Source organism: Acanthamoeba castellanii (genome assembly GCF_000313135.1).
Source record: "Acanthamoeba castellanii str. Neff unplaced genomic scaffold scf7180000084776, whole genome shotgun sequence".
In the NCBI taxonomy this organism is placed as follows: domain Eukaryota; phylum Discosea; order Longamoebia; family Acanthamoebidae; genus Acanthamoeba; species Acanthamoeba castellanii.
In genome coordinates, this window is record NW_004457586.1 from 1,002,664 (window position 1) to 1,026,539 (window position 23,876).

Genomic DNA, 23,876 nt, shown 5'->3' on the forward strand with positions numbered 1-23,876 from the left:
ATCTGTGGTGCCCCTTCAAACACTTGGCCTAATCTCTGGCGACTTGATCGATTGCCGACCGCTTGTTCAATCGTTGATAGACTAGACTTTCGGCTTCTCCTTCCTCTTTTTCCTCAAGTTTATTACGGGGCCTCCAACACCAACCCCCCCCCCCAATCGAGTGCCGGCAGGGCACCAAGATGGAGTCAAGCAGCTCCACTTTCCTACGAGAAGAATCGATAAATGTCGTACGTACCTTCCTCTTAAAATCTCGCCCCCAGGTGGGGATGGTATTGATTGTTGAGGCCAGGTTGTGCTGGGCACGGAGACCTCGAGCAAGCACAGATTCGTAACTTCGTTTGTTGGTCGATCTCAAGCTCTGAACACACTCGGTACAGGGCCTGCACTCGCTCACTGAGCACTAGGTCTCGTTTTAGCACGGTCTAACGGTCTGGTCCAGGCGTGCCCGTCGTGATGAAGAAACGGTTGGTGTTGAGCGGCACAGCATTCACCATAAACCTCGACACCAACTTATGCGGGTGCTGGGGGATCAGCGATCAGGTAATTGCCAACCTCGTCGATTGCTCTCTCTTTCTCTCTCGCGTGCAAGGATCTCACACTCCTGCGCTACAGGCCGTGCGATCGGGGGACCGCTTCATTTTTGTGTACAATACGGCCTCGAGGGCAAGCTTCGAAGAGTTCAAGTTTACACGCGAGAGGCTGATGACCACACTCCTCGACCGCGAGCTACGGAAGGGCATGACGGACCAATTGCACATGGGGTGGTATGGCACCTCATCACCTCGTGCACATGCAGGGCTACATCCCAGTTCTTAAACTCTGAGTTTGATGTGGCCAGGCGGCTCCCGCTGATGATTGTTGGCTATCACAAGAGCGACAAGATTCGACAAGTGCCCACATCGGAGGGAAAGAGGTACTCAGAGTACTACAAGTGCGCCTTTAAGGAAGTGCGACAGGACGACCCGGTCGGGGTGGAGGAATGCATCCGGGATATGTTGGCCGAGGAGTATGGCTTAATTGGTACGCAGCACGGGGTTTCTGTTACCACCTTGGCGAATCCCTAAGCATCACCTGTGGCCGCAGCCTCACAAAAGTCCGCCGTGGCTACGATTGAGCGGGAGGCGGTGGCTGACGTGAGCAGCTTAACCGAATATGAAATCGTACCACTGCCTTCCCTGAGTTTGCGTTTGCGCCTGGTCGTTCACTCACCCTGCTCGTTTCCCTATCTGCCCAGGCGGTGATGGGAGACTTGTTCGTGGGCAAGACCTGCCTCATTCGAAAGTTGATCTCCAACACTTTCGCTCCACGATACGTCAGCACAGGAGGTGGGTCCTTGGTGCCCTCTTGTTATGATTCTTCTTTTCTTTGTGATGTGCAAACAAACACAACAACTCAAAACACCATTACTCACACCACAGAGGAGCACAAACAAAAGTATCGCTTGGGACTTGATGGCAAAAGCTACATCCTTCGCTTGACCGACACCTCAGGCATGATTCCGCTAGACAGTCTAACCAAGGAGGTCCGCTTCGCATTCCTTTCTCCTCGATTTGATTGTTTTCTTTCTTACCTTTGATTTGGGGTTCAGTATCTGCTACCGATGCAAGGCTTCATCCTGGTGTACAGCGTCACGTCCCGAGGCAGCTTCGACAGACTGACCGAGCTCTACCCGCTCATACACAAGCACAAAACCGAGACCAAGCTCCCACACGTCATCGTGATCGTGGGCAATAAGGCCGACGAACATTTTGGAAGACAGGTAGCTGCTCGCCCCACAGTTCCTATCGCAAACCTGTCCTGACACAGCCCCTTGTGGCCGTGGTGTAGGTGAGTTTCGAGGAGGGCAGTCAATTAGCGCGACAGCTGGGCTCGGCCTTTTTCGTGGAGTTGTCTGCGAAAGAGGAGAACGTAGAGGAGCCCTTCGCCCAGTGCGTGCGGTATCTGCTGGCGCACGAGGCCAGCGCAGCTCCGTTGTCGCAGAGTACGCACACCACACTGGATCGAAGTGACGATGACGATTACATCCTCTTGTTGGTTCCGATGTTAACGTGCGTGGCCTGCACTCAGGCCAAGGCGAGATGGAGAAGGCGGGCTCTCTTCAGATGATGGAGAAGCGACGGTGGAGGTCACGCAATTTCTCAGTTCGAGAAGGTACCCTCAGTTTCACCAGCAACATCTCCATCGGCGCGACCAAGGGCACCTTTCCCGTACGTCGTTGCCTCCTCAACTAACCCTGCAATGACTGGACTAACAACCCAACTGACTCCCTGCTGGCAACAGCTGACGCCAGGAGTTGCCGTGAAAGAGCACCCGGCCGACGTGAAGATCGGGTTTCCGTTCGAGATCTCGAGTACAGGTTGGTGCCTATTTTGTCTTTCAGTGATAGTGGTGGAGCCTAATAAGAGTCTGCTCTTGCCAAGACTTCGGGGAGATCTGGTTGCTGGCAGCCTCCACCAGCGAAGAACGGAGCGCGTGGGTGGCGTCGATACGTCTCAACGCCAGCAAGGGAACCAAGGCAGAAGAGAGCTGTACTTGGCCCTCCCCCCACTACTGCATTACTGTTGACTTCCTGCCTAACAATCGACCATCTCAGTCGGGGCCTCAAGAAGTGATGAACACGAACTCAGGAAACACACCACACTCCCTGCCGTACGCCGCCCAAGCAGCCCACACACCACACGACACACAACCACATCTGTGCCGCCCGATGCGATTTCCTGACATGTGAACAATAATGTGAGCACAGGACATTCCTTCGCCCGCTGGGCTGCCGCCCATCAGCCACTCCATAATGGAGTTCATGGACTCTTCGTCCAAGGGGAGTCACACACCCACCTACACCACGAATCCAATGTACCTCCTCAGCACAGCTCCCTTCCTTACCTTCCATCACACTCGTCATCTTTGTGCTTGTCCTAACTTTTGCCCCCACCGTACCTCTCCAACCACAGATGGCGCTCCCACGAGTTGGGGATGTTTGCGGTACGCGCATACACCAACCCCGGTACCGTTGTGTACCAGCACTAACGAAACAACGTTCAACAGTCCCCGTCAACAGTAAGTGGCTCGCCGCTCAGCAAGAAGGCTCTTGGGGACAAGGTCACTTCGTTGTGGCGTCGCGACACCAAGGTCGCCAAGAAGAACAAGAAGGACGATAGAAAGCACAGCTGATCTGTCTCTTTACAAAATGAAAAAACACCACAGGCCTGACGTCAGCAGTTAACTTAACTTTTCCCTTTGGGCCGCCAAAACACAACAAGCCAAGATGGAGACACTGCCGCTGGAGGTCAGCTTTCACATCCTCGCCAGGTTCATAATCGCCCTCTCAATCTGTTCCCGCGATTTTATTGCAGATGGAATGACCCACGACACGGCGTCCAACGTCAAATAAAAATAAATAATAAATAATAAATAATAACAATATAAAATAAATATAACTACTTAATAATCAAATGGGCAGCTTGACCACGCGGCAGGTGTTGGGGTTGCAAATGGTGAGCCGCGATTGGAACGCGCTGGCCATGCACTACCTCGCGCAGGCCAGGGTACACCGCCGTGTCACTTCCGTTACGTTTGTCACAAACTTCGCATTCACTCGTGTCGTTGGTCGTGTCGTGTCGTGTCGTGCCCTGTGTCGTGTCCTGTCGTGTGTGGTGCGTGCTGTCAGTCGCTTGAGTTGACGACGGTGGCGCGGGTGGTGCGAGAGGTCGTGGAGCGCCTCCTGCCCAGCATACCCAACCTCCGGTCCCTCAACGTGGGCAAGTGCTACAAGCTCACCAGCGCCGACGTCGGTGCCATCCTCAAGTCCTGCCCGCAGCTGCAGGCGCTACATTTCGAGGTCCGCCGCCACGCCCAACACAGTTCTGCGTGTGTGCCACGTCGTGTCGCGTTTGTGCCGTGCGTGTCGTGTGTCGTGCGTGTCGTGCGTCGCGTGTGTGCGTGTACTGATGCTCAAGTCCAGGGGTGCCGAATCGCAGACGCCGCCCTGCGCGCGATCATCGCAGCCAACCCCCCGTTGCGCGCTCTCAATGTACACCTTCTTTGCGCATTCGATATTCTTTTTTAATAATCTATATTTGCTTCTATGTATGTGTTATCTTTTCTTTTCTATATATGATTAATTTGATACATTTCTATCTCAGTTGCGGGACTGTAAGATGGTGACCGACAGCGGAATGAAGGACCTCTTCGCACACTTTGCCCAATTGCAGTACCTCAATGTGAGGTGCGCGTCATCATCGTCTCCTTCTTCTTCTCCTTCTTCTTCTTCTTCATATCACTCCACTCGATCGCCACCGAGTTGTGGTTCAATGCAACACTTTCGCGGTCATTCACGAACGCAACTTTGTGGGCCGCAGTGGTTGCAAGATCCAGCGGCTGGGCATCGGCGAGGCGGAGTCGCAGGACAGCCTGCGTCTGTTGGACATCAGCCGCACCACCATCCGCGGCGAGGCGCTCACAGACATCGCCAAGCGCTTTCCCCGCCTGTTTCACCTCAATCTCGAGGTTCGCTACTCTCCCGCCTCGTGTGCCGTGCGTGTCGTGTCGTGTCGTTGGTCGTGTGTCGTGTCGTGTCGTGCGGCGTTCGACTTTTCTCTTCTCGTAGGAGTGCTCGCAAGTAAACGAGGCGTGGCTCAAGACTTGCTTCTCGTCGCCGTGCCCTGCGCTCACCTCGCTCAATCTCTCGTGGAATTCGAGGTATGTGTGACGTGGTGGTCTCCCCTCACCTTTCTCTCCTTCCGTCCGTCCGTGCTGACGTGGTGAGCGGTCGACCGCCCAGCGTGACCGACGATTGCCTGGAGAGCGTGACCAAGCTGGTGCCCAATCTGTGCTCCCTCGAGCTCGAAGGCTGCTATGAGATCACCGACCAAGGCATCTCACCATTACCACACACACACACACACAGACACACACACACACACAGACACACAGACACACACACACACACACACAATGTACACACCCACACAACGCATTCGCGCACTCTGCGGGTCTAACGCGTGGTACCTTGACGTGAGGCAGGTGTGGCGAAGGTGGCGACGCACTGCCCCCGGCTGGAGAACCTGCAGCTGGAGCAGTGCTACAAGATCACCGATCACTGCCTCACCCTGCTCGCCGACTCCTGCCCCTCGCTGCGCTTCTTGAAGGTACCCTCCACCACGCACGGGCCTAACCAGTCCTCTCGCTCTTGTGACTCACCATGCCCGTGTGTCGTGCGTCGTGTGTGCGTGTGTCGTGTCGTGTGCGTGTGCCGTGCGTTTCGTGTGTTCGTGTGTGCTGAGAAGATTCGAGGCTGCAACAAGATCACGGCGGAGGGGCTGGCGGCGTTCGCGTCCCTGCTGCCTGGCTGTCGGGTGCTTCAGGAGAAGGGCCAGCGGAAGGACTACCGCCTCGTCCTGCCCGACGACCCCCTGGCTCCCCTCACCTTCCTCTAAAGCTGGCTTTGCTGTCCGGGCTCCGGTTTGTTGTGATTGGTCGTGTGATCTCTTTCCATCGAAATGAGCACCATCCAATACATTGGCGAGGAATAAGCTGGGCTCTTGCGCGCCCACAAGAAGAGTGAAAAGGGCGGCCAGGGCACAAAGAAGGGCGGGGCGCCAGTCGTGGGAGTAGGGGAATGCGCCGATTAGGATATGTGGTGCTACTTCGTAGTATCACACCTCCATCTGGCCGGCCTTCAGGCGGGCCACAGAGCACCCTCCGCTGTCGCTTCCTCCATTCCTTTTTCACCAGGGCCTTCAATACACCCACTGCCCGAAACTCGTTTTAGCTCCGACTAATTTGCCATTGGCTGGTGCACTTTGTTTGATTGCGATTGGACCCGCCCCAGAGCTACTTGTCGGGCTACCGGCCGGGTATAAATGCCCAGTCTCAGACCACACAAACCACAATCTTCTCCTTCAAGCCCAAGCTCCACCTTTACCACCACAATAATGCCGAAGAAGTTCACTGTCAAGACCCACCACGGCAAGTACCTCTGCGCCGACGCCGCGCACGCGGTTGTGGGCAACCGCGACGCTGCCGCAGCGTGGGAGCACTGGGAGGTGGTCAAGCTCGGCGGCGGCAAGGTCTACCTCAAGTCGGCCCACGGCAAGTACCTCTCGGCCGAGCCCAACGGCACCGTGGTGGCCAACCGCGACGCGCCCAAGGAGTGGGAGACGTTCCACGTCGAGAAGCTGGGCAACAAGCGCGTCCACTTCAAGACCCACCATGGCAAGTACCTGTGTGTGGAGCCCAGCGGCAAGGTGGTGGCCGACCGCGCGTCGCCCAAGGAGTGGGAGACCTTCGAGTTCCACAAGGTCCACTCGCACTAAGCCTCAACCAACGATGAGATCTGTCTCGTTATTCTTCTTCTTAAAAGAAAATAATGAAAGAGCATTCAACACTATGTGGGCTGATGGTTGATCATCCATGATGTTCTGTGTTTGTGCTTCCGCCACACTGGCGGGGAAAGGTGTCTAACAGTCACATAAGCGTGGCATGAGCCTGTCATTCATAATCTGCAGTTGAATGGAGTATAAAACACATCTTTTTTTTTGTACATCAGGAGAGGTAACAGCGCTGGGAGTTGCCGCCGTTCATGTTCTTCTTCTTCTTCTTCGTGGAGTTGGTTCTGTCGTCGTTATTGTTGTTGGTGAGCCGACGGATCTCGCGCACGGCGGCAAAGAAGCACTCCTGCACGTTCATGTCGGCCTTGGCCGAGGTCTCGAGGAACACGCAGCCGCCACCCAACGACTGGGCCAGCGCGGCGCCCTCGGCCACGGCCACCTGGCGCTGGGACTCCAGGTCGCACTTGTTGCCCACCACCACCATGGCCGGGTGGTCCACATCCTTGACCGTCGGATGTGGTCGTAGAAGACCGTCACCTCTTCGAAGGACGAGCGCGAGGTGATGTCGTAGACACACACGAAGCCCTGGCCCGAGCGCATGTACCGGTCCCTCATCGCACTACGTGTGTGAACAACAAGGGTGGTCAGTCGATCGATGTATGCCAGGAACTGTGTCATATGTGACATTTTTTTGAATACTAAATACCAATAACAAATAATAATAATAATAAACGGACCTGTACTCCTCGGGGCCGGCGGTGTCGAGGATGTCGAGCACGCAGGACTCGTCGTCGATGTACGCCCGCTTGCGGTAGGAGTCCTCGATGGTGGGGTCATACTCCTCCAGGAAATGGTTGGCCACGAAGCGAATGGTGAGGCACGACTTGCCCACCCCACCACGGCCCACCACCACCAGCTTGTACTCCATCTTGCACGCGTCAAGACAAACAATAAGAAACCACTTTTTCGCCTTTGCGACCAAGCTTCAGCAGAGCAGCCGTTCGCCATTCGTTACCTAAAAATAGCTCATTGCCTGATTGGGTGGATTGAGGTGTCGACAAAGTGCCTCTGCGGAAGGGCACAGACGATGGCCGAGTTGCCCTTGCGTCTCGCCAGCGCCTCTGCCGAGGCCGAGCCCGGGCTGCCGCGGGCCTTCGGTGCTCAGCAGGCAGTTCACCACTACACAGACCTAACGAACGACACACTCGCCTGGGAGTCCTCCTGGGCTCTTCCGTGCGCCACCACCACCACCCCGTCACTCGCGTATCGTCTCGTCGTGTGTGGCATTTGTGTGTGCCGTGTGTGTGTCATGTGGGAGCGCACCTGCGATCTGGATGGCGTTGAGCGGGGAGCCGCTACTTGATAAAGAACCCCTTGGCCATCAGGAGCCAGCGCGGGCGAAGTCTCTGCAGCGGTGCGCATCCAGCGCGACGACAGCAGACGCCCGCTCCACTTTCTCCGCACCGCGCCCTGCTGGCTGCCGGCCGGATCGTAGGCCGGATCCGGCAGCAGCGCGTCGATAGCACCGAGATCAATGGTTTTCACCTCTGCACAAGCAACCGTCATTTCTCATGCCGTGTCGCGCCGCGTGCGTGCGTGCGTGCGTGCGTGCGTGCGTGCGTGCGTGCGTGCGTGCGTGCGTGCGTGCGTGCCTGCATGATGTCGTGCACCAGTTGCCAGCTGAAGAGCGGGGACCCGAGTTGGCGATCAAGAGGCCGCCTGCTGGGGCAACCTGGAACTTGTCAAGCTGATGCTCAACTGAAGGTCAGAGCCGAGCGACCGCTCACCCTTGGCACCGCCATGCAGGCTCATGTCTCTACGAACCTACGTGGTCAAAGAGCAAGTAAACAAAAACAAAAACACTTCTTTCTCCACTCTCCAAACTACTCATTCACATTCTACACAACACCTACGCGTTCTATCGCCACCCGCTTAGCCTCCTCCGTGCGGGTTCGCCGGTTCGAGTCTGGACACTGCTGGGGCGTTGTGGTTTTCACACGGCTAAAGCCTCGAGCGATTGTCATGCCCAGAGCTGGAAGGGGCCGGGGACCTCTACGCGCGGATAGACGACGGGCTCCTCGTCCAGCAGAGCGGCCTGCCTCTCGCGCCGCGTCGTGGCGATGTGCTCCGCCAGCTGCCGCATCAGCTCCACCCTCTCATCCCCCTGGCCGTTCGTGTGAGCGTGTGTGAGTGCGGTGGTGCGATGAATGCATGAGGGATTGGCATACGGTGGATAGGGGGGGCTGGTTGGGGAGGTTGGGGGGGCAACGTGTGTACCTGCGGTTGGAGGCCACACTGGTGCAGCTGGGCGCGCAGGTAGAACGTGGTGAAGTGGTGCGGGATCCAGTCGTGCGCCGTGACCTGGCTCCACCGCTCCGCCACCCACTCCCTGATCAGCTCCGCCATCCGGCGCACTTCGTTTCCCTCCGTGCGTCGTCGCTTCACCAAAGTCGCTCCGCCATCACCGCCTCCCGCCTCTTCGTCGTCATCAGCATCATCGGGTGGCTCGGCGCTTTCCGCTTCTTCCCAGCGTCTGGCACCACCTCCTCATGCTCAGTTGTCTTCTTTAAGGTGGTAGATGACGTCACCATCGCCGGTGTCACGCCGCTGGCGGCCGCAGCGGAAAGGGCATCGATGATGGCTGTGTTGCCCTTGAGTCCTGCCAGCACCTCGGGCGGGGCCGAGCCCGGGCTGCCGCGGGCCTTCGGGTTGGCGCCCATGCTCAGCAGGCAGTTCACCAGCGACACACTCTTCGCGTCCTCCTGAGCTGTTCCGTGCGCCACCACCACCACCCCGTCACTCGCGTGTCGTCTCGTCGTGTGTGGCATTTGTGTGTGTGTGTGTGTGTGTGTGTGGTGTGTGTGTGGTGTGTGGTGTGTGTCATGTGGGGGCGCACCTGCGATCTGGAGGGCGTTGAGCGGGCAGCCGCTGTCGATGAAGAACCCCTTGGCCATCAGGAGCCAGCCCAACTCGATAGCCAGCGCGGGCGAAGTCTCTGCAGCGGTGCGCATCCAGCGCGATGACAGCAGACGCCCGCTCCACTTTCTCCGCACCGCGCCCTGCTGGCTGCCGGCTAAATCGTAGGCCGGATCCGGCAGCAGCGCGTCGATAGTACCGAGATCAATGGTTTTCACTTCTGCACAAGCAATCGTCATTTCTCGTGTCGTGTCATGTCGTGTCGTGTCGTGTCGTGTCGTGTCGTGTCGTGTCGTGTCGTGTGTGCCTTGCTCCATGATGTCGTGCACCAGTTGCCAGCTGTAGTCGACCTCCTCGACTAGCACGCGCACGGTTTCCACATGACCGCCGGACACTGCGTGAACCAGCGCCAGTCGCAGAGTGTCTCGCCTGCATTGCGCCATTGGGCCAGTCAGTGACCACTCACGCGCACGAACACACAACACACATACAACACACACACACACACACACACACACACACACACACACACACACACACACACACACACGACACACAAGATCGACGTACGCGCGGGTTTTGTCGTCGTCATCGTCGTCAACGTCGAAGAGGTCGGGTGGATAGCCCTCGAGCAGAGCCTCCACCGTCTTCGCGTGGCCGCGCGAGGCGGCGAGCACCACCGACTGCCCTTGGGCGTTGGCCACCGGGTCGTGCGCGAGAGCCAACTCATTGTCCACGAAGTAGCGCACCACTTGCTCCCGTCCCTCTCTTGCTGCCAACTGCAGTGCGCCGGTGTCGTGTGCGTCGCGCGAGTGTCGTGTGTCGTGTGCGTTGGGTAACGTCAGCGCCAGATCGATGCGCAGGGTGGGCCGGCTCGTGGGCACCTGCATGGCGGTGCCGAGGGTGAGCAAGCCGCTCGGCTGTCGCCTTCGGCCCAGCATCAGCTTGATCAGTTCCACGTTGCCCCAGCAGGCGGCCTCGTAGATTGGTAACGTGAGGTACCACTCTTCGTAGTCGCGCTCACCTCCCCGCGCTTCTCTTGCCTGCAACACTTTCTGTGTAGGTGTGTGGCGCGTGTGCGGTCGCGCGTGTTGCGTGCTGCGTGATGAGTTCGTGATGCGCTTGGGCGGGGGGATCGAATCGGTGCCAATGAGTGTTGTACCAAGGCCACTTCCAAGCTGTTGGCCTGCACCAGGTTCTGGGCGCTCAGGCGCGACAGGTCTTCCGCCACGGTGTCCGGCTTCTCGCGCAAGAGGAGCCGGTCGAGGAGGGCCGGGGCGCCTTCGACGACGGCGAAGAGGATCGGAGGGTGGCACCCGTCCTGCAGCGCAACGGGCGAGTTACGCACGCACCACCAGCGCTTCGCCTTGGCCAGGTACGCCTGCCGCCAGGCAATGTCTACAAAAGCAAAAAAAAATGTGATTACAATTAAAACCGCCTTATTACTTATTATTTTTCGCAAAAAATTACTCCTTCCGTTCGTTTGATTCCTTTCGTCCTTTATTATTATTATTATTATTATTATTCATATAAATGTAAATTAATATAAATTGGACGTACGTGGAAAAGGAGGCTGGAGGTGAGGGAAGGGCGCGCCTCCGAACACAATGTCGTGGCGCTGACGCCACAGGGTGGGGTCGCACGCCACGCGTCGCCAGCGCCGCGAGACGAGGCCCACCGCGCTCATGACCTCCACGAGCGCCCCCGGTTCGGCAACCGGCGGCCAGCGGTGCTGCGCCTCGGCGAGTACGACGTCATGTGCGTCGTAAGCGCATTTTATGATCATGAGCAGCACTTCGTCGGACAGATGCAACAAACCTTCCTCCTGCTCCATCTTCCGCCGAGCCAAGAAGAACAAGAAGAGAAAAAAGAAATGGCTTGCCCTATATTTTTTCCTGGAACTATTTCGCAAGTTTCAGTAACATTTCGAAACCATTTCATTTTGTTTCGTGCCTCAGGCTTGAGTGATAAAGAGGGAGTGGTCGAGCCCGCAGATGGCGCGAAGGACTCGCTTGTCTGCAAGCGCCTTGATCAGGGTGGGCGTCATGACCGAGGATTCGTTGCCGAGGCCCAGTCGGCCGCTGGCGTTGAAGCCCCACCCGTACACTTGGCCTGATTCTGTGGCGTGTTGGGTGTGGTTGTGTGAGATGATGCAAAGAAGCAAGAAGACAACCTACAACCATAGATAGGATAGATCAGGGTACCGGTGAGCGCAAGCGAATGTCCGCCACCAGCAGAGACCGAGACGACTCCGACCGCCGGCCCGAGCGTGGGAATGGGCTCCGGCTTCAAGAAATCCTCCGTTGCGCCATGACCCAGCCGACCATCCTCACCCCAACCCCAGCTCCACGCCTGCCCGTCCTCTGTGCGTGCAGCGGTGAGTGCGGTGGTGCGTGTGCGGTGGTGCGTGTGCGTGTGACCATCAGACATTGCACGTGCTCATGTGGGAGAGAGCGGAGATGATGGCGTACTGGTGAGGGCCAGCATGTGCGCACCGCCGGCGGCGACCTCCTTGACGTTGTCCAAGGGCACGACGGAGGGCTCGAGGCAGAGGCCCCGTTCTCCGTGGCCCAGCTGACCCGCCTCGCCGTTGCCAAAGGTGAACAGGCGGCCCTCGGTCTCGTTCAGAAGACCCGTAAAATCCGTCCCGCATGTCACGCGCGAGATCCCCTCCCCTGAGCTGAAGCGTGAGCGCCGGCATTCGCCGTGAGGAGGCAAGCTTCGACGAACCTCGGATGACGGTAAGCTCCTTGGGCTTGAGTTCGTCTTCAGTGCCGTTGTGGCCCAGCTGACCGTCGATTCCATAGCCCCAGGTCCACACCCGACCATCTTTCGACACGGCCGCACTGTGGTCCAGCCCGCAGGATACGTCAACTGTTGCGGTGATGTGTGTGTGTGTGTGTGTGTGAGATGGTGATGGTGATGGTGATGATGATCGTGAAGGTGGATCAGCATCCACCGTAGGTATAGAGATGAAGGTCAGGTGAGATGTCGAACCGATGGACTTGTCGCGAAAGAATTCCATGCGAATGGGAAGGTGTTGCGCTTCTTTGTTGCCGAGACCCGTCTGGCCGAATTCGCTGTTGCCCCATATGTAGACCTCGCCATTCTCTATGATGTAGTCCCGATAGCCGAGTGAGCGAATAGTCATTTGAAGACGCACGCACGCACGCGCACGAGAGCGTACTGCTTAGCGCGATGCCGTGCTGCCGGCCTGTCCGAATCTTGACGATGCCCAGGCTCTGTGCAGGCTCGCACAAGGTGGGGTAGTAGATGCGCTTGTCTCGTCGCATGGGCAGCAGCGCGTATACACCGGAGGAGCCCCAATAGTACAGCTCGTGCCTGGCTGTTGCGTCCCGGGACTGTCAGCAACAACACCAGGCCAGGGCAATGCACCCGTGTACAAGGCATCATTCGACGTACTTGTGAGGAGGAAGTTCTGGGTCCACCCAGCGGCAGCGTCGATGTAGGAGGCACCCACGGGCAGCTCCTGGACGGGCACCGGAAGTTGGTAGTCCTCGAGATCACCCACGCCAAGCTGAGCGTTACGTCCCGTCCCGCAGGTGTAAACGCCCTGCCCCGCTGCACACATCCAACAATGCGCCGCCGGCATAGCGCGTCAGGGAAAAAGCTCATGGTGCAGGATGGAGATTGCCAAATGGGATTTTGGCCCATCTCAACGTACGTTTGGGGACGCGCTCGGGCTGGATAGAGTAGCGACGCTTCTCCACAAGGCACATGGACGAAGATGCTGGCGGCGTGCACAGCTTAGCGGCAGTTGCCGTGCGTCCTGGCATCAGCATTCGCCCGGTCGCTCCATGCGCTACGCGCTTCATCTTGTGGGCAGTTCGAAGAAGAAAGGAAACGAAAGGAAACAACTGCAACGGAGTTGAGAAACGAGAGAGAAGCAATCCGGCAGAATCTCGAACTTACAAACGAGGAGCTATCTGAAACAGAATCAATCAAGTACAGACGATGGGCAGACAGAGGCGAAAGAGGCAGCACAAGGACAAGACAACGTCCAAGGTCAAATCCACGAAGCGTCGAACGAAGGGTACCCTTTTGCAGGCAACATTTCATTTTGTTATCCATTCATTCAATTCGACCTCTAATCGAGATCCATCCCACGCACCACATTGCGCGTTCAGATTTGGACCAGGTGCGTCCTTTGGCTCTTCCCAGCCGACAATCGTCATCCCCGCCTACTTGGATTTAATCTCATCTCCTTTGCTTTTTCTCGTGTTCAGATTTACAGCGAGATTCAGGCGGGCAAGGTGACGACACCGCTTGACCTCGACCTTCCCGGCAGCGGCCAGTTCATCTGCGTCCACTGCGCGTACGTTCTTCTTCTTCTTTTCTATGAAGCGTTCGACTTACAAGTAGTATCCGCTGACCTGCGCGTCTTCGGCCACATGGCGCCCTACGTTGGCATGTTGTGTGAACAGGCGGTATTTCATTGACGAGAACTCCATGAAGGACCACTTCAAGACCAAGCTCCACAAGAAGAGGTACATTGACTTCCTCTCCCACAACAACCATCATCAGCTAGCGGACAAGGTCACAAGCGAGTTGGTGTGCGTCCTCACCTGTCGTTATTCATCACATCATCAGGATGAAGAACCTGTCTGTCGAGCCCTACGGCGGGCCTGAGCAGGATGGCCAGATCAAGGTGGACAACGGACCCAAGCTCAACCGAAACCTCGAGGTCAAGGAGGAAGACAACGATCAGGTGTAAAGCAAACTTCAACAAAACAAAGATCAACTCCTTTCGTCGTCGCGGCCGCCCTACTCGCCTTTTTATTATACTTATTTTCCCGCCAAGAGTAAAGGGAAGAAGGGAAAAGAAATCGAATTAAACTGAAAGCAACGTTCGAATTGCATCTGATCTTTGAGTGAACCTGGAGGCGCATTGACGAGCTGCCTCTTCCTCCACATCCCTGCCTCCAGCGGAGGTTGCCCATAAAATGAGCGAGAAGCCGAACTACATCCTCAAGTATACGCTGCAGGGCCACAAGAAGGCCATCTCCAGCGTCAAATTTTCTACTGATGGCAACTGGCTGGCGAGTGCCTGTACCCCTCCCACCCCTACTCTCATCTGCTGACACTTGCTCTAATTCCAAGCTTTTTCTCGATTTTGCGCGTAGCGGCCGATAAAACCATCAAAATCTGGAATGCGCTTGATGGGCGATTCGAACAAACTTTGGAGGACAAGAACAAAGTACCCCCCTGATTTTTATTTCCATTTTCATTTTTATGCAATTCTCATCTGTTCTGCACAGGGCATATCGGATGTGTCCTGGTCGTCTGACTCAAGGTACCTCTGTTCGGGCTCAGACGACACCACCATCAAGATCTGGGACGTCGGCACGGTACTCTTCCCTTTCGCTTGCGTACACACGTGGTCCATGTTTGGCTTTACAATGCCAGGATCAGCATTCACACCGCGTAGCGCACATGTGATTCCTTTCACACTCACACGCATCGCCAACGTGTTCTTCTTCTTCTTCTTCATCATCTTCTTCTTCTTTGGCATTGGCATCGCAGGGCAAGTGTCTGCGAACGCTGGAGGGACACACGAGCTATGTATTTTGTGTAAATTTCAATCCACAGTCGAACCTCATCGTCAGCGGCTCGTTCGACGAGAGCGTGCGACTATGGGACGTGCGAGAAGGTACGCGCCCGCCTTTTTTGTCACACATCTCTGGTCTACAGGCTCTGATGGATGCACTTCTTCACGCGCTTCACTGATAATCACTGTTTTGTTTTGCCGCGTTGCAGGCAAATGCCTCAAGACTCTGCCGGCGCACTCGGATCCTGTCACGTCGGTCCACTTCAACAGAGATGGCACCCTCATCGTGTCGAGCAGCTACGACGGCCTCTGGTACTCACTTTCCCCTCCTATGAAAGCCTTTTGACGGCAATGAGAGCTGACACACGCACACACGCACACACGCACACACGCACACACGCACACACGCACACACGCGCACATTCACTTAGTCGTATTTGGGATACCGCCACTGGCCAGTGCCTTAAGACGCTGATCGACGAGGACAACCCGCCAGTGTACGCATCTCCTCCTCCCTGTCACCATCATCAGTAGCTACCACGCCACCCACCGCGCCACCACTTGTTAACTCGAGCCCGTGTTGTGTCGTGTTGCGTGCGTTGTGTGTGTGTGTGTGTGTGTGTGTGTGTAACACACGCACAGTTCGTTCGTCAAGTTCTCGCCCAACGGCAAGTTCATTCTGGTGGGCACGCTCAATAACACCATCTCGCTGTGGAACTACTCCACAGGCAAGTGCCTCAAGACCTACACGGGACACGTCAACGAGAAGTACTGCATCTTCTCCAGCTTTTCCGTCACCGGAGGCAAATGGATCGTCTCAGGTGTGTTCCCCCCCCCCCGCACGACACGACACGACACACGCACACGACAGTGCACTCACTTTCTCTTGATTTGATATCATCGCCGCAGGCTCGGAAGACCACAACATCTACCTGTGGAATCTGCAGACCAAGGAAATCGTACAGAAGTTGGAGGGACACACAGGTAAACACCTACATCACTGATTACGGCGTGATGAAGTGAGAACGACACACTCACTCCACTTGTGTTTCTCTCTCTCTCTCTCTTGTGTGTGTGTGTGTGTGTCTTTGTGGTGCATCTGCAGATGTGGTGTTGGGAATCGACTGCCATCCGACGCAAAACATCATCGCTTCGGCCGGTCTCGAGAACGACAAGACCGTCAAGCTGTGGAAGCACTGCGACCCCAAGTCCTCGTCCTCTTGATCCCCTCCCCCTCCTCTCTTTCGTTTTCTCTCTTTCTTTTAATTTAATAAATAACTATAGGCTCTCCACTTCGCACACGTGTGTCATGTGTGTGCGGTGCGGTGATCAGAAGACGATGGTCTTCTTGGTGCCCTCCTTGATCTTGACGCGCGTGGCGAGCTCCTTGATCTCGGCGTGGAGCGTGTGCAGCCTGGTCCGCGCCTCTCGCATCCGCTGCTTCGCCTGCGCCGCCATCGCCGGATCTCTGCTCGTGCAGCCGAAAGGTTTGGTGGTGAGCGACACACGCACACGACATGCACACGCATTACCGCACACGCGCACGCACACGACACTCGCGCACGCACGCGCACCTGTCCTTGTTTCGCTGTACGCTCTCCTCGAGGTGTTTGATCTTAGAGCTGACGTCGTCCTTCTCGATGATCTTCTTCTTGAGGCTGTCCTGCAGCTCCTTGGCGCTCATCTTCTTGTACCCGTCCTCCCTCTTCTCCTGCTCCCTTTCCCTCTTCTGCCGCTCTTCGCCGCCGCCGCCTCCGCCTCCGCCGGTCTTGGCGGTGCCGCCGACCTGCCCGATCTCGTTCAAGAAGCCGAACACGTCCGACGTCTTCTTCTCGCCTTCGTCGTCCCTCGCCGCGGCGGCCTTCTTGTTCCGACTCTTCTTGCCGCCGCGCCGACGCTTGCGCGGGATCGGGTTGCCGGCCTCGTCAAAGGCCTGCGAGCGCCTGCCTTCGCCGTCATCGTCAGCGCCGTCGCCGCCATCATTGCCGCGCTTGCTGGTCCGCTCGTCGTGGCCCAGGCCGAGCAGCTCCTTCTTGCGCGACGGCGCCTTGAGGCCGATGCCCAGCGGCTTCACTATTCCCTCGCCGCCTCGCCCCAGTCCTTTGCCCTGGTCCCTCCCTCCATCAGCCATGTGTGTCTGTGTCGTGTGCGTGTGTCGTGTGCGTGTGCGTGTTGTGGGGGACATACGGGCGTGTAGCCCATCCGGGCGAGCAGTCGGGAGCCGATCCCGCTGGTATGACTCTCCCAGGCGCCCACCACGTAGTCGTGTCCGCCCGTGGCTCGCATCAGGCTGAACCCCGCGAAGCCGTCGTCGCTGCCGCTACTCTCCTCTTCCTCATCGTCTTCGCTTTCGCCGCCACCCACCCGCCTTCGCTTTCGCTTTCTGCCGCCGTCATCGCCGGCCTTCGCGTGGTGGTTGAGGTGCTTGAGCGTGGCGCCCTGGAGGAGTACGTCTTCGGCCCGCACCTCGTGGACAAGCCGCGAGTGGAGCAGCGTCACCCGGTACCGCCCGGCGTCGTCGGGCGCCCGCGAGTGGAGCAGGCCCTCGCGCCACACCCGCCGCTGCCGTGGTCCGCCGAAGCCGCCACCCAAGCTCTCGGTCACTACTACGCGACACGCCAGCCAGCCGGCCTGCTCGCCCTCTACGTCGTCGCCTTCGCCGCTGCGCTTTGTTGAAGATGATGAAGATGAAGTTGTTACTGATGAGGCTGGGGTAGCGGATGATGAAGTGCTGAAGGCCTGCTTCTGTCGTTCGGTGTGAAGTTCGAACTCGCGCTTGTGCGTGCGTTCCCATTCGTCGTCGTTGCCACCGAACATGTCGGCCACCCCCTTGTCGCCATCTCCATCTTCAGCACCAGCATCGACCAGATTGGCGGTGGGTGCATGAAGGAGGGAGGAGAGGGTGAGCAATTCGGTGAGTTCTGCCTTGGCCCGCAGCAGGTCGGCGTCGGCCGGGTGCGTCAGCAGCGCGGCCTCGACCGCTTCCAGTTGCTCGAGGGCGACCAGCAGCTCCGCCTCCATTCTCTTTGTGATTTCTTGAACTTTTTCTATCTGCTCTTTTTGGTTTCTCTCACACAAAAAGCATGTAAAATTGCAATTTAATGTGGAATGCACAAGACTGCGGTCCTTCACCTTGAAGCTTGGTCCAGATCTTGACCTTGCTGCTTGTGAAGGAGAACAAGCTGTCACCTTGTACACGGCAATGCTGTTTATTCTGGAGATCTACATGGCTCTACATGTGCTTTCACCACGTTCACAACTCTCACCTACACCTTACAAACTCCACCTTCACATCTTTGCACACCTTTTTGCACCTCCACACCTCAGCAACTTTTTGCACCTCCACTGCATGCGATTGGCAGTGTGCAAGGTACAGATGGGCATATACCATTCATATCACACCAGAGAGGTGAGAAGGATGGTTGTGTTGAGACTCAAACCCACATTTCCTCTTTCAAACAAAGACTGATCTCGTGGTTGGTTGGGGCTTAGTGCGAGTGGACAATTTGAATTCCTCTTTTTGACTGTACAAACAAGCGGTCGGTCTGATTCATGAATCTTCGGACTCACCATCGCTCATGCCTTTCAAGGGAGAGGGTGGGAGTAGAGAGAAGAAGCCGCTCAGTCAGCACGAACTGCCGAGCAGAAGAGAACCTGAAGAGTGATGGCCAGTACCTTGGAAGTTGACAAGGAGGTTGAAGTTGGTGTCAGGATTCAACAAGAAGTCGCGAGCTTCCACCATGAGGCTGAACAGGGTGCCGTTCCGCATGTTGGCTTTGTCCGGGTGGAGGAACGGGCTGATCGCGCGGTAGCGCCTGTTGACTGCCTCTTTCTTCGCCGCATCCAGGACGTCGCTGGGGTCCAGGCCGAGCAGCTCGAACGCGTCGGCCCGCATACGCTGCAGCAGGGCGCGCTTCTCGAGAAAGCGGACCCCGCTGCGGACGAGCTTGTCCACGGTCAGGCCCACGCCAAGGCCCAGGAGCACCAGGAGGCCGATGCCAGTCCACGACGTGGCCAGGGCTGCGCCGAGCACGGTCGCGGCGCCCACGACAGCCGCCGTGGACGCGGCCGTCGTGGCCACGTTCGCGACCAGTTCTCGCGCAGCTGTCGCCCCGAGAGCTGGCCCTGCTTCCAGCGGTAGAGGTCGACGCAGGTCGAGATGGTGACCAGCACGGCCCCGACGGCGAAGTTGGGGCTGCGCAGGATAGCCCTGGCGGCCTGGCCTGCCAGGTTGCCCGCCTGGCTCACGGCGAGCTGCTGCAGGGCCATGCTGGCGTAGGTGTAGCCGCCGGCGATGAGGCCGCCGGTGGCCGTCGTCAAGGCGATTTGCTGCGCCGCCGCCTTGCCCGAGATCTGTCCGCGCTGGTAGAGGTACCCGCTCCGTAGCAGCTCGATGCCCAGGCTGATGCCCATTGAAGTGCCCACGCTCTGCGCGGCCATCTTGTGCACGCTGGCCACCGGCTGCACGTCGCCCAGTACCAGCTTCGGAAGTGGCTTGTCACCGGTGGCCGTGACCAAGGCCGCGGGGCGTTGGACGCGCGGGTGGAGGCTCTGCACAAGGCCCTCCGGGCCGGGAGGCACCGGCGCGGGCCTGCGTATGACGCTCAGGTCGGCCTTGGGCGGGGCCGGCAGCTGGCCGTAGCCACGGGCGTAGATGCCGTTCTGGCCCACCAGGAACCGGGCGCCGAGGTGGGCGCCGGAGAGCTCCTTCTTCCCTTCGATCAGGTCGACCGGGGGCAGGGGGGGCTTCTCCGCCTCACACTTCCCGAGGTGCTCGATGATGAGCTCGACCAGGGCGTCGCCGTCGGCGTCTTCGGGCGGCTGGACGCCGAGCACGGAGATGAGGTAGCTTCGCAGCAGTGGGGTGCTGGCGCGGCCCTGTTCCAGCAGATGCTCGATCTCAGTGGGCCGGGCCACCAGGGTGCGCAGCTCGACGATGTCCTGCAGGAAGTCCCTGTTGCGGCACGGAATCACCGTTGACGAGTTCTTCTCTGGTCCGTCGGCCGTCACCTTGAACATGATGTAGCCCCGCCCTTGCGAATGGAACATAGGCAAGAGCACCTGGCACCAGTTTATCAATTACTACCCATTTCAATTTCTTACCCCTCATAACTAAATACGAAAGAATAAATAAAACGAATTGGAAAATAAACAAAAACGAAAACCAAATGCGAAGAGAGGGGGGAGTGTACCTCGAGACCGATCTCGTCGAGAATGACTCTGTTGGTCTTCTCGGCGAGATGGAAGCGGGGCCGCGGAACCATCTCGTCCAGCCACTGGTACCACCTCTCGCGCGCGTCGAGCTCGGCCAAGTCGCGCACCAGCCGCACGCGCAGCTCCCACAGAGGCCTCTCAGCTTGCACCTGTGCACCACCGGCGTCGGTCACGCAGAACGAGTAGTGGCCGCTGTCGTTGATGTCCACCGCCGTCAGCCGCAGCCTGTCCGTGTCGCAGTCCAGCAGCCGCTTCTCGAGCTTGCCCGACGGGCTCACTGCGTGCTTGTACCACCTGTACTGCAACGCGCCCGACCCGCCGGCCAGGCTGATCTGGAACTCGACCGTCTGGCCCTCGAGGCAGCTCACGACGCCGGCCTCAGGGGCCGCCCAGCGAAGTCGCAGCTTGGTGAGGGCGCTGTGCAGGACCAGGCTGGGCCGAGGGTCCAGGCCGAACTGCTCCAGGCCCGCCACCTTTAGGTCGTTGGCCTGCAGCACGTCGGCCGTCATACCGGCGGTGGCAAGCTGCAGGGCGTGGCGCTTTCGGTCGGTCTGCGTGAAGACGCGCACCTCCTCGAACACCTGGAGTATGCCGTAATACTCTTCGAGTACTGCTTCATCGAGCTCCTCGAGGTCGGTCTCGCCCATCTGCGCAAGTTCTGTCTCTCTCTCTCTCTTTCTCTTGTTTGTGACGAGGTTGAAAGTGCAGCTTGGTGAGGTTGGCTGTGCGTCGATGTTCTTCTTATGTTTTTCTTAGTGCGAAGTGGCGATTTCCTCCCACCTGAGTTTTGGTGGAAGTGACCTAGCTGTTTTGCTCATCGTCGACAATTAAATTTCACACAAGATTGCAATCTTGGCCCGAACATTCATAGCATTCCTTCGCGCCCACACGGGCGCGTTGAAGAGCTCAACCTCACGCGGCCTCAACCTGGTCCTATTGTCTGGTCGAAACGGTTTCCGGGACGGAGCGACTTGCAGTTTCGTTTGCCGTACCTTACGGGCGTACGGAGGTGCCATGAGTTCTCCACCAATTTCACAACACATAAACTTTCTCTGCGTTTTCCAGTTTTTTGCAGACATCTCTTGTGCCGCGTCCCTTCGAGCGTAAGCGTGCCGGGTGGAAGCATTCAGAAGCTGTTGGTGGTTGAACGTTTATTTGTGACGCTCCAGTATGTTCACACAATGGACATACATGTTGACAAGCTGACGGTAGGCGAGCCGCGTCAAGGCTTGAAGGAGAAGCTGCGGAAGCTGGAACTCAGGCGTCCTGTGTGCGCGGATGTAGTTTTTCACGAACGCAAACACGAGCTCGCAGGGGTTAAGCTCAGGCGAGTAGGTCGGGAGGAACAGATACGAAATGCCGTGGCGCGCGAAGAGAAGCCGAAGCCGAGGTCGAGTGGCCCGGCCGAAGTGGATACTGGCATTATCGACGATGAAAAAGTCGCCATTCGCAAGGCGGCCGGCAGCAACGGCAGCCACGACGAAGTTGAAAAAGTCCTCCTCTGAGTTGGAATCCGAACGGATGTCGATGTAGAAGGGGTTGTCTGGCGTTGCGAGGTCGGTCAGGAGGGTAAGGGAAAATGAGTCAGAGAGGTTGCCACCGTCGCGCAGGACGCGTTGCTCACCGACGGGGCCGATGACTTGGGTGCGGTGAAGCTGGCGCGCGACGAAGTGCGACTCGTCGCAGAACTTGAGCTTGGCCAGGGGCAGCTGGGGGATGAGTGAGACCCACTCACGGTAATAGAGGATATTCGCGGGGGTGTACTTGAGGACTTGATGGACCGCCGGCTTCTTCCACGACCATCGCCAATTTGAAAAAATGCGCTGGATGAAATTGCGCTTGACCGGCACACCGAGGGCTCGAAATTCGTTGACGAAGTCTCCAAGCGTGTGTGTGGGGTGCTCCTTTACTAGCTGCCATAGGACAGCTTGAATGGTGGCATCGTTGTCGCCGAATTTTAAGCCCCTGTGGGAGTAAACAAATGAGCATTAAAAATGAGGTAAAGAAATTTGGTCGGATGGGAACGCACCGATAGATGAACCCGCCCCATGGCTGCGCATGGAATGTGGGATCTTGAATCTTGTGCCGCCAGTAGCGCGCAACATCAGGACTCTCACCAAAGGCACGCGCAGCTGCAGCATCACCAAACTGGCTGGCAAAAGCGCCCAGTGCACGACGAGAAACAGACCAAAAATGACTAAATCGTTCTTAATTAGAAACAAATTATTGAATCGAATAGCAATAAACTGGCGCATACCGACGTCGCTGGTGTGCTTGATGGAGATGCAGCTGCCGTGGCGTGTAGATGTGGAGCCGAGGCATTTTGTGGATTGATTTGCGTTGCGCCAAAAAAATGGTGGTGTGACGAAAAAAAAGTGTTTCACAATCAAACAACCAATGATGACATTGCAATGATAATTTTTTCTTTACCTCGAATTTTTTTGAAGGAGGACATGCATTTGGCGCTGCGCCCACAACAAGCATTACCATGCACGCCCCAACGCCGCTGGTCGATCCTGCCACGATCCTCTCCTACGATGACTTCTACACGGTCACCAATGCGGCCTGCGCCTACCCTCGTGACTGGTTCTCTTTGGAGCACAACAGCCCAGGAGACCAGGAGCAGCTCTGTATGCCAGCGCGCACGCTCAAGTGGGAGCGGGGGAAAGGCTTCAAGGCACCAAAAATGTGTACGACTTGCCACATCCCAAAGTACGAGGGCATCAAGAATGGCCCACCGGAGAAGCAGGTCAAGAAGCACGTCTGTGTCTTCCAGCCTTGCAAGAGCCTCACGTCGTGCTTGTCCCACCGCTACCGGGAGTGTACGTACAATACAAAAATGCCAAGTATGTTCTTGCTTTTAATGCTAATAATTCTTCAAATTCTAGGTGTCGCCCACAGCCAAGAACTCTTGTCGTGCAAGCAGAAGCTCAAGGATGCCGAGGAGGTCGAGCGCCAAGCTGCAGCAGAGATGGCCCGTTGGGAGGCTGTGCAGAGGAATCAGGAGAAGGCTGAACATCGCCTTGATCGTGGTAAGATTCAAGCCTTGTCGCACTCTATGGGCGAGGACGCCATGCGGGAAATCTTCAATGATTCGCTCTCTGAATCACGCATGAAGTACGCTAAACGAAAGAGAGGGGCTTTTGTTGACCTCACTTCTGAGGACAACCCAATGTTGGTACGCCAATCTCTAATTGTGCCATCTGTTGAAATTAATTTGTGATCTAACTTTATTTGTCGTAAGCCTTCTAAAATCACAGAAAGCCTCAAGGCCAAGCTGGTCAAGCAGGCAGCTGACGATGACGAGTTTGAGTCTTCCCCTGCTGGCTTCCTGAGCGCACTGGCCAGCAACGCGAGCGCAGCAAGTCGGCGTCTGGTTTCATCACTCACAATGGGTGAAGTCCAGGACCGCCTTCAGGCACTGCGCATGGAGAAACGGTTCTCCCTTCTTGGCTGGTGTCTGTGCTCCCTGTGTGTTGCTAATCTCTCTTTTTGTTGCAGCGAACTCATTGCCCGCCGCGAGGAGCTCCTCCAGCAGTGCGCCACCAAGGATGTGGAAGTCGAAGTCCTTGCGGACTGTGCGGAGCTTGTGCGCCGTGGCCAGCTGCCCCAGTACCTGCTTGACACCCTGATGGCCACACTTGCCTGCCCACAACCAACACCTCCTTGCCCCCCTGTGGACAACGATGTCCTGCTGCCCATTCCTGGGGTGAGCGATAAATAAACACACATTTTCTAAGTATTTATTGTTGCGAAAATGATTTTATTTTTAAAAGGGCCATTTATCATTTTATTAATTTAAAAAATCAAAATATATTTTGCTTCGTGCCTTCCTGTGATTGGGCACT

General features: G+C 57.1%; 13 protein-coding genes across 13 annotated transcripts; 7 read left to right on the forward strand and 6 right to left on the reverse strand.

The window, feature by feature from the left end:
• Nucleotides 1–512: 512 nt before the first annotated feature.
• ACA1_285560 (Ras subfamily protein) lies at nucleotides 513–3,171 on the forward strand (the record flags this gene model as incomplete). The annotated part of the gene is made up of 14 exons (XM_004344890.1): nucleotides 513–540; nucleotides 613–1,020; nucleotides 1,084–1,160; nucleotides 1,235–1,325; nucleotides 1,419–1,522; nucleotides 1,589–1,759; nucleotides 1,828–1,981; nucleotides 2,068–2,207; nucleotides 2,281–2,356; nucleotides 2,421–2,528; nucleotides 2,594–2,649; nucleotides 2,747–2,853; nucleotides 2,952–2,982; nucleotides 3,046–3,171. 14 exons carry the CDS (start codon nucleotides 513–515, stop codon nucleotides 3,169–3,171), a joined length of 1,677 nt encoding a protein of 558 aa, XP_004344940.1.
• Nucleotides 3,172–3,491: 320 nt separating this feature from the next.
• ACA1_285570 (leucine rich repeat domain containing protein) lies at nucleotides 3,492–5,435 on the forward strand (the record flags this gene model as incomplete). The annotated part of the gene is made up of 9 exons (XM_004344891.1): nucleotides 3,492–3,545; nucleotides 3,668–3,838; nucleotides 3,962–4,030; nucleotides 4,143–4,225; nucleotides 4,359–4,506; nucleotides 4,607–4,698; nucleotides 4,781–4,817; nucleotides 5,034–5,147; nucleotides 5,286–5,435. 9 exons carry the CDS (start codon nucleotides 3,492–3,494, stop codon nucleotides 5,433–5,435), a joined length of 918 nt encoding a protein of 305 aa, XP_004344941.1.
• Nucleotides 5,436–5,933: 498 nt separating this feature from the next.
• ACA1_285580 (peroxidase ppod1, putative) lies at nucleotides 5,934–6,314 on the forward strand (the record flags this gene model as incomplete). The annotated part of the gene is made up of 1 exon (XM_004344892.1): nucleotides 5,934–6,314. One exon carries the CDS (start codon nucleotides 5,934–5,936, stop codon nucleotides 6,312–6,314), a length of 381 nt encoding a protein of 126 aa, XP_004344942.1.
• A 229-nt stretch (nucleotides 6,315–6,543) lies between these two features.
• On the reverse strand, nucleotides 6,544–7,257 carry ACA1_285590 (Raslike protein rasG, putative; the record flags this gene model as incomplete). Its single annotated transcript, XM_004344893.1, is given in 3 exon segments — nucleotides 6,544–6,868; nucleotides 6,880–6,948; nucleotides 7,067–7,257. 3 exon segments carry the CDS (start codon nucleotides 7,255–7,257, stop codon nucleotides 6,544–6,546), a joined length of 585 nt encoding a protein of 194 aa, XP_004344943.1.
• Nucleotides 7,258–7,416: 159 nt separating this feature from the next.
• On the forward strand, nucleotides 7,417–8,091 carry ACA1_285600 (uncharacterized protein; the record flags this gene model as incomplete). The annotated part of the gene is made up of 3 exons (XM_004344894.1): nucleotides 7,417–7,486; nucleotides 7,715–7,820; nucleotides 8,016–8,091. 3 exons carry the CDS (start codon nucleotides 7,417–7,419, stop codon nucleotides 8,089–8,091), a joined length of 252 nt encoding a protein of 83 aa, XP_004344944.1.
• Nucleotides 8,092–8,770: 679 nt separating this feature from the next.
• ACA1_285610 (uncharacterized protein) lies at nucleotides 8,771–11,079 on the reverse strand (the record flags this gene model as incomplete). Its single annotated transcript, XM_004344895.1, has 7 exons — nucleotides 8,771–9,096; nucleotides 9,226–9,388; nucleotides 9,575–9,674; nucleotides 9,816–10,024; nucleotides 10,130–10,288; nucleotides 10,408–10,643; nucleotides 10,806–11,079. The coding sequence occupies 7 exons, from the start codon at nucleotides 11,077–11,079 to the stop codon at nucleotides 8,771–8,773; spliced, it is 1,467 nt and encodes a 488-aa protein (XP_004344945.1).
• A 120-nt stretch (nucleotides 11,080–11,199) lies between these two features.
• On the reverse strand, nucleotides 11,200–13,081 carry ACA1_285620 (regulator of chromosome condensation (RCC1) repeat domain containing protein; the record flags this gene model as incomplete). Its single annotated transcript, XM_004344896.1, has 8 exons — nucleotides 11,200–11,363; nucleotides 11,450–11,608; nucleotides 11,717–11,920; nucleotides 11,976–12,119; nucleotides 12,243–12,356; nucleotides 12,433–12,591; nucleotides 12,669–12,827; nucleotides 12,931–13,081. 8 exons carry the CDS (start codon nucleotides 13,079–13,081, stop codon nucleotides 11,200–11,202), a joined length of 1,254 nt encoding a protein of 417 aa, XP_004344946.1.
• Nucleotides 13,082–13,220: 139 nt separating this feature from the next.
• ACA1_285630 (zinc finger protein bud20, putative) lies at nucleotides 13,221–13,980 on the forward strand (the record flags this gene model as incomplete). The annotated part of the gene is made up of 5 exons (XM_004344897.1): nucleotides 13,221–13,299; nucleotides 13,394–13,404; nucleotides 13,493–13,581; nucleotides 13,691–13,819; nucleotides 13,857–13,980. The coding sequence occupies 5 exons, from the start codon at nucleotides 13,221–13,223 to the stop codon at nucleotides 13,978–13,980; spliced, it is 432 nt and encodes a 143-aa protein (XP_004344947.1).
• Nucleotides 13,981–14,209: 229 nt separating this feature from the next.
• ACA1_285640 (WD repeat domain 5 family protein) lies at nucleotides 14,210–16,038 on the forward strand (the record flags this gene model as incomplete). The annotated part of the gene is made up of 9 exons (XM_004344898.1): nucleotides 14,210–14,315; nucleotides 14,390–14,463; nucleotides 14,525–14,614; nucleotides 14,790–14,916; nucleotides 15,024–15,126; nucleotides 15,246–15,311; nucleotides 15,457–15,635; nucleotides 15,724–15,798; nucleotides 15,920–16,038. 9 exons carry the CDS (start codon nucleotides 14,210–14,212, stop codon nucleotides 16,036–16,038), a joined length of 939 nt encoding a protein of 312 aa, XP_004344948.1.
• A 105-nt stretch (nucleotides 16,039–16,143) lies between these two features.
• ACA1_285650 (G-patch domain containing protein) lies at nucleotides 16,144–17,835 on the reverse strand (the record flags this gene model as incomplete). Its single annotated transcript, XM_004344899.1, has 3 exons — nucleotides 16,144–16,282; nucleotides 16,389–16,921; nucleotides 17,002–17,835. 3 exons carry the CDS (start codon nucleotides 17,833–17,835, stop codon nucleotides 16,144–16,146), a joined length of 1,506 nt encoding a protein of 501 aa, XP_004344949.1.
• A 600-nt stretch (nucleotides 17,836–18,435) lies between these two features.
• On the reverse strand, nucleotides 18,436–20,675 carry ACA1_285660 (uncharacterized protein; the record flags this gene model as incomplete). Its single annotated transcript, XM_004344900.1, has 4 exons — nucleotides 18,436–18,449; nucleotides 18,490–18,834; nucleotides 18,879–19,875; nucleotides 20,007–20,675. The coding sequence occupies 4 exons, from the start codon at nucleotides 20,673–20,675 to the stop codon at nucleotides 18,436–18,438; spliced, it is 2,025 nt and encodes a 674-aa protein (XP_004344950.1).
• A 504-nt stretch (nucleotides 20,676–21,179) lies between these two features.
• On the reverse strand, nucleotides 21,180–22,349 carry ACA1_285670 (uncharacterized protein; the record flags this gene model as incomplete). The annotated part of the gene is made up of 3 exons (XM_004344901.1): nucleotides 21,180–21,993; nucleotides 22,058–22,160; nucleotides 22,286–22,349. Coding segments are annotated over 3 exons (981 nt in total), but the record flags the coding sequence as incomplete, so codon positions are not given.
• A 167-nt stretch (nucleotides 22,350–22,516) lies between these two features.
• ACA1_285680 (uncharacterized protein) lies at nucleotides 22,517–23,752 on the forward strand (the record flags this gene model as incomplete). Its single annotated transcript, XM_004344902.1, has 4 exons — nucleotides 22,517–22,850; nucleotides 22,917–23,206; nucleotides 23,273–23,466; nucleotides 23,530–23,752. The coding sequence occupies 4 exons, from the start codon at nucleotides 22,517–22,519 to the stop codon at nucleotides 23,750–23,752; spliced, it is 1,041 nt and encodes a 346-aa protein (XP_004344952.1).
• Nucleotides 23,753–23,876: the final 124 nt, after the last annotated feature.